Raw genomic sequence first — 6,657 nt, 5'->3', positions numbered from 1 at the left:
AAAAGGGATAAGCTGCTATTAACAGGATGCCTTCTACAGCTGGTGAGCCATCTGAGGAATTTGGAGTAAATTCTGATGATGATGACTCTATTTCTTCTGATGGAAGCATGAACATAGGGGGAGATGAAGACCCTAGTTTCCATTCCTAATCTACCTGAATGGGCCCTGACTAAGGAGCATAGAACAGGTGAATTCAATGTCCACTTGGTCAAACAAATCATCACTATTCAACAGGCCATTCAGAACACTTCAAATGCAAATATCAAGGCTATCCTCCAAGCTCACCTGGACTCACTGCATCTCATGAAGTTGCAAAAAGTAAAGCAAAATATGAGTCTAGATGACTCAGGAAAGATATTGCTGACTTGAAATCCTTCACTTCAGAAAAATTGGATTCAGTCATGCCCTATGGTACTTTGCAGGACTTGGTTTCGAGATTGACAAAGGAATCAGTTACTGAACAAAGGCTGGCCAAGTTGGAAGGACAGAGTTCAAGGAATTGAAGACTCTGTGGCCACCCTTCTTCTCAACCAACAATCTCAAACCAATCTCCTAATGCAGCTGGCAAAAGCACAAGGCTTGACCCCTTTCCTTGATGATAACAAAAAGGGGGAGAATAAAAGGGAAGGGGAAGGAGAGCCCTCTACAAAGATTCAGATATCTAAAGTGCTAGTTCCTGCCATCACTACCTCTCCAATCATTCAAATCAAGGGAAAACCTGATGGAATTGATTTGATTCAGCTTGCAGCAACTGAAATCCAAGTGAAAGAGCAAAGGAGGAGAATTGATGAAAGGTTGCAACTGTTGTTTGGTTCTACACAAGACAAATCAATATCTGTGAAAACACAGCACAAAATTGAACCAATCAACATGGAGCTCATGCCAGTAGGGAGTCATAAGGATGGAGAAGCTTCTTCCAAAGAGCTACAAGCTATAATCCTCAAGCCCAATGAAAGATTCAATAAGGACTCAACAAAGAATCCTTTAAAAGAAGTGGACTTTCCTCCTTCAAAAGATGATGAGAACAAGATTTTAGGCAGGAGTATTGCCTATCTCAAAAAGTCCATGGATGAGGCTGTAAGGAGAAATAGAGCTATTATAATTAGAGAGGGAAAGAGCATATGTGTGATGCAAGGACATCCCAAATTCTCAATAGCCAAGAAAGAAGAAGCCAAGCAATTAAAGGCTGACAAAAGAGCACAAGCAAAGCTTGAAAAACAGCTAAAGTCAAGCCAAGTTGAAGAAATGAAAGGAATTGAAGTCAGGGGTGAAGAAAAGATTGCTAACTTAGATGAGGTTCTTGGGAGCATATTTGGTGAAAATATGGAGGAAAGAGAGGAATGGCAGAAGGGAAACAGAAGAAAGGCCAAGGCACACAGAAGGAGTGAAGATAACCCTGAAGATACCAAATCTATATCTAAACCACTACCTTCCATACCTGAACCTTTTGTTGCTGATCCCTCTATAAATATCCATGGTGAACCAATCATTCCAAAAGAGGAACCTATTGATTGGGACAACATCACATTGCCTACCTTTCTAACCACTCTTCCACCACCAAAGAAACAGAAAAGAAAACCAAAATCTACACCTCCCACAACCTCTAAGAAATTCACTCAAAAACAAAAACCTAAGCCTAAGTCACCCATTTCTAAAGATGATTATGTTCACATCTGTGACATAAAAGAAATTTCAGACATTAATCTCTATCTGGATGAGCTGGAGGAAGTAAGGGGAATAGCTGCCTACAGACAGCTACCAGAGAGATTGGTTTTCAGATATAAGGGAGCTGGGGAAAGAACATGGCCTCTCTACAGGATTCTAAATGAAGGCTACTCTACCTTGATCAGAGTCTTTTCAGCCATCAAAAAGGATTCTGGCTTTACCAGAACAGCCAAGACTGAAATTCTCAACAAGATTGCCAACATAAGGAAGACTTGGAGGGAACCAAATGCTTTGCCCAGAACCTTACTCATACAAGAAAGGGGAACTAAAATTCACAAATCACCTCATTGGTTGATGGAATTTAGAGATGACAAAGGAGTCAGAAGATTTTTCAGACTTGAAGACCAACTCAAGATTGCCAGCAATGAAACTCTCAAGGAAATGCAATCTAAGTTGGATATCAGTGATGAAGATGAAGCTGAATTCTTCAGACAACTCCAACTCCAAATTGAGGGAAATGACAAAGGGCTAGGAAAGAAAACCAGGGAACAAAGAAGAAAATGATGATTTGCTCAGGCTAGAGGAGCACCCTTGGAAATACTGTAAATCTTCAATTACCTCCTAGTACATACACTTTTGCAGCACTTTTTATATTTCTACTTAGTTTCAATTCAAATATTTGTTAAGTGTTTTGTTATCATCAAGTTAACCCTGAATTTATGCCTACAGTTCTTATAGACATAAATAGGGGGAGATTGTTAGGAATATATGTGCATTAGTTTGATGATATGTTTAACAAAACACTTAAGTAGAAATTTAGTGTCTGTAGCCTCAACGGATAAGACCACTTTGGCTATCCGTTGATGGTGTAGCTTTACTTAGAAATAAGTCTAGTATTGTAGCATATTTCAGTCTCTGTATTTAAAATTGTAATTCTTAGAAGTTGAGAGAAACTATGAGTCATGTTGACTACTAGATGATATGCAGATAGGAAGGCCAATTGTAAATATTTCATGCCTTGTAATTTTGTATAAATGAAGTGGTATCAACGGATGACTTAAAAGACCTTCAACGGATGAGAAGCTAAGCTTCAACGGATGTCTCTAAAGCTTCAACGGATAACATCCTTCAACGGATGAGAGCATTAACGGATGAAAGCTTCAACGGATAACATCCTTCAACGGATGAAGTCATCAACGGATGAAAGCTTCAACGGATGTTCTGCTAATTAGCCGTTGATAAGTGGTAGTTGTACCTACAAACAGAGGCACGTGAGTTGACAGAGAAAACCTGAGATGTGGTAGCCGAATTTCAGGATCAACAGAAAAAGCAGCCGTTCTTCTTTAGTACAAAGTTGCAATAGTCAACAAAGTACTTGAGTGAACAGGAAAAGAAGCAAGTGAAGAACTTATTTTACTATTGTAATTTTATATTGTTTTTCACTTGTACACTTGGTAATATATATAAACCAAGAAGAAGCTAGTAATTAGATAGATTTTTCCAGAGCTGTTAAGAAATATCTTGAGAGAAAATTCATCTAGTTTGTACTAGGATGCAGCTGTGATCAACATTGTTGAACACAGATTTTCTAATATACCATCTCTGGTGGAACAACAAATCCACCAGAAAAGTTTTTAAAGTTTGTTGTGTTCTTTACATTTTGTGTTTGAATATATATCTGTCTGCATTAGCTCAAAGCAATTCATACACTTGTTCATCTAGAACACACTGCTTTAATAAACTTCTCAAAACTTGAAAAAGTTTTGAGATTTACATTCAACCCCCCTTCTGTAAATCTCATTGTTAGTCTTCTAGGAATAACACCTTGATAGCATACTTGTAGCATACATTATATCTGGCCATGCTACAGTTAAATATAATAAACTTCCAATTATGCTTCTATAACACTTAACATCTACTTCTCCTGAATCATCATTTTTGCTATATTTTTCATTTTGAGCCAAGGGAGTTGAAATTGGATTACATTTATCCATGTTAAATTTCTTTAAAATGTTAGTCGCATAATTTTTCTGACCGATGAAGATGCCTTCTCTTGTTTGATCAATCTCCATCCATAGAAAGTAATTCATTATGCCTAGATCTGTCTTCTCAAATATTTTCATCATTTGTTCATTGAAGTTTTTGATCATTGTCAGGTTACTTCCAATAACAATGAGATCATCGACATAAAGGGAAAGAACTAATAGATCAGGTTCTTCCACTTTGATGTATAGAGTAGCTTCATTTGGACTTTTCTTAAATCGTTGTTGATGAAAATATTTGTCAATTTGACTGTACCATGCTCGTGGAGCTTGCTTAAGCCCATACAACGCCTTCTTTAATCGTAACATTTTGTCCTCCTTTCCTTTTATTATGAATCCTGGTGGTTACTCTACGTAGATTTCTTCTTCCAGGAATCCATTTAGGAATGCATTTTTTACATCGAGCTGGTAAATTTTCCATTTTCGTTGTGCGGCAAGAGCAAGTATTGTTCTGATTATGTCCTGTCTTGAAACAAGCGCCAAAGTTTCATTATAATCTACTCCAAATTATTGTGAGTAGCCTTTCAAGACTAGTCTTACTTTGTATTTTTGAACCGAACCATCTGGATTTTGCTTAAATTTTTAGACCCACTTCACGCCAATAGTGTCCTTGTGTGGTGGTTTATCATATAACACCCATGCCTGGTTCTTTTCAATCATAGATATTTTTTCTTTCATTGCAGTTCTCCATTCTTTGTGATGAGCTGCCTGCTCATAATTATTCGGTACATCTGAGGTAAAATAACAGAATTGAACTTGTTCAGGATCTAAATTAGGTATTCTCAAAATATTTTCGTATAAATCTGACAGCCTTCGAGTTTTTGTAGGTGGTGAATCTGAAAAACTATCATACTCATATTTTGGCGAGTCTGAGTTATTTGAGCTACTATCAGACTCCTCCCGAAAATGTTCTTCATGTTGTCCAACCATTGTCGGTATTGGTTCCGGATTGAATGTTTCTGTGATAACATATATTATGTTGATGTCGTTCTGCTCCCAATCCCAAGAAGCATTCTCATCAAATACGACATCTCTACTGACTTGTAATTTGTTGTTTTGTGGATTATAAACCCAATATCCCTTGGATTGTGAACTGTATCCAAGGAGGATTTCTTTGTCGACTTTATCTTCCAATTTATGTTGTTTTTCAATTGGTACATAGATGTAACATACACATTCAAATATTTTCAAGTGACTCACAGTCGGTCTACGCCCAGACCATAATTGAAGAGGCGTTCTATTATAAACAGCCTTTGTAGGTAACTGATTCTAAAGATATATTGTTGTGTAGACAGCTCCCGCCCATAATTTATTCGATAAATCTTTGTCTTTCAGCATTGATCTTGCCATCTCCATCACGAATCTATTTTTTCTTTCACACACACCATTTTGTTGTGGTGTATATGGAACAGTCATTTGGTGATTTATTCCTTTCACTTCACAAAATTCTTTAAATTTTGATGAGTTATACTCAGTCCCGTTATCGCTCCTTAAATACTTGATTTGACGTACACTTTTCTTTTCAACTTGGCTCTTGAATTTGTTAAAAACTTTAAATACCTCCGATTTTACTTTCAGGAAGTATACCCAAGTCATTGGAGAGTAATCGTCAATAAAGAGAATAAAGTACTTGCTATTGTCAAGTGGGGGCGTTCTCATTGGACCGCACACATCTGTGTGTACCAATTCTAATTTCTTGGATGCTCTCCATGCTTGTCCAATAGGAAATGGCTTTCGAGACATTTTTCCCAACTGTCATCCTTCACATACACCTGTAGTTTCTGGAATCACAGAAAGTCCCTTAACCATATATATGTTAGAAAATATCTTCAAGCTTTATATATTATTATGCCTAAAATGCTTGTGCCACAACCATGTTAGCTAATTTTCTTGAGCATGTGCATTGACGTTTCTTGTATTTTGTACTGTCATTGAATGGAAAAATATTTTGTTGCATTTTTATGCAAGCAATGTTATTTCCTTTGGATAATAGATATCACAGGTGTCTCTTTCAAAATGAATTGAATATCCATTTTGCATCATTTGAGGAACATTGATTAAATTTTGATCCGGACTAGGGACATAGAGAACGTCTTTAATTTGTCTTTCTCCTTTCTTTGTTTGAATAGAGACGGTACCTTTACCTTCAGATTTTATCATTGTTCCATTGTCTATTCTCACTAGAACTTTAGTAGGGAGTCTATTTTGGTGAAAACATGAGAGTGTTTGGTCATATGATTTGTACAACCACTATCAATAAGCCAAGCGTCCTTCTGATTTGTTGCATTTTGACATGCATAAAATAATTTGTTCTCATCCCCCATTATTTCTGATATACTTGCTTGCTGATTTTTGACTCTACAGTCCTCCTCGGTATGGTTGAATTTTTTGCAATAAGTACATTGAGGTTTTCCCTTAAATCAACAATTCTTTACAGAATGATTTGTTTTCTTGCAAACCGAACATGGAGAAATTTTTGCTTTTCTCTCAGATTATTTGATGTTGCTAATAATGCATCTTCTAGGTGCTCCTCATTTTCTATTTTGCTTGAAGGATGAAGCTTTGTGCCTTGATTGAAAAGCTCCTTCACCTGATGTTTCACTTCTTCGTGACATCTTATCTTCGTGAATTTGCAAAGATGCAATCAACTCTGATATGCTTAACTGTGTGAGATCCTTTGATTCTTCAATCAAAGTCACAGCTATATCAAATTTTTCAGATAAGGTAACCGACATTTTCCCAACAACTCTTTGGTCGGTTATATTTTCACTGTGTGATTTTAATTCGTTTACCAATTTAATTACCCGAGAAGAGTAATCTTTAACGATTTCTCCACCGTTCATTTTCAAGTTCTCGAATTCACGTCTTAAGGACTAAAGCTTTATGGCTGTTGTTTTCTCATTTTCTTGGAATTCTGCTTTCAAAATGTCACAAGCTTCTTTTGGAGAAG

General features: G+C 36.7%; 1 protein-coding gene across 1 annotated transcript; it reads right to left on the bottom strand.

The window, feature by feature from the left end:
- Nucleotides 1-4,289: 4,289 nt before the first annotated feature.
- Nucleotides 4,290-5,450, bottom strand: LOC141702330 (uncharacterized). Its single transcript, XM_074506032.1, has 2 exons — nt 5,295-5,450; nt 4,290-4,976 (listed from the first exon to the last, which is right to left on the bottom strand). Exons 1-2 carry the CDS (start codon nt 5,448-5,450, stop codon nt 4,290-4,292), a joined length of 843 nt encoding a protein of 280 aa, XP_074362133.1.
- Nucleotides 5,451-6,657: the final 1,207 nt, after the last annotated feature.

Source organism: Apium graveolens, unplaced genomic scaffold (assembly GCF_009905375.1).
Source record: "Apium graveolens cultivar Ventura unplaced genomic scaffold, ASM990537v1 ctg488, whole genome shotgun sequence".
NCBI lineage: Eukaryota > Viridiplantae > Streptophyta > Magnoliopsida > Apiales > Apiaceae > Apium > Apium graveolens.
The sequence above is the reverse complement of the archived record's forward strand: the minus strand, read 5'-3'. Positions and strand labels throughout refer to the sequence as shown.

Coding starts and splice junctions, on each gene's coding strand:
- LOC141702330 (XM_074506032.1), bottom strand. CDS start 5,450: ATGTCTCGAAAGCCATTTCCTATTGGACAAGCATGGAGAGCATCCAAG. Junction 4,977..5,294: donor ATTACTCTCCAATGACTTGG/GTATACTTCCTG, acceptor ATATATCTTTAG/AATCAGTTACCTACAAAGGC.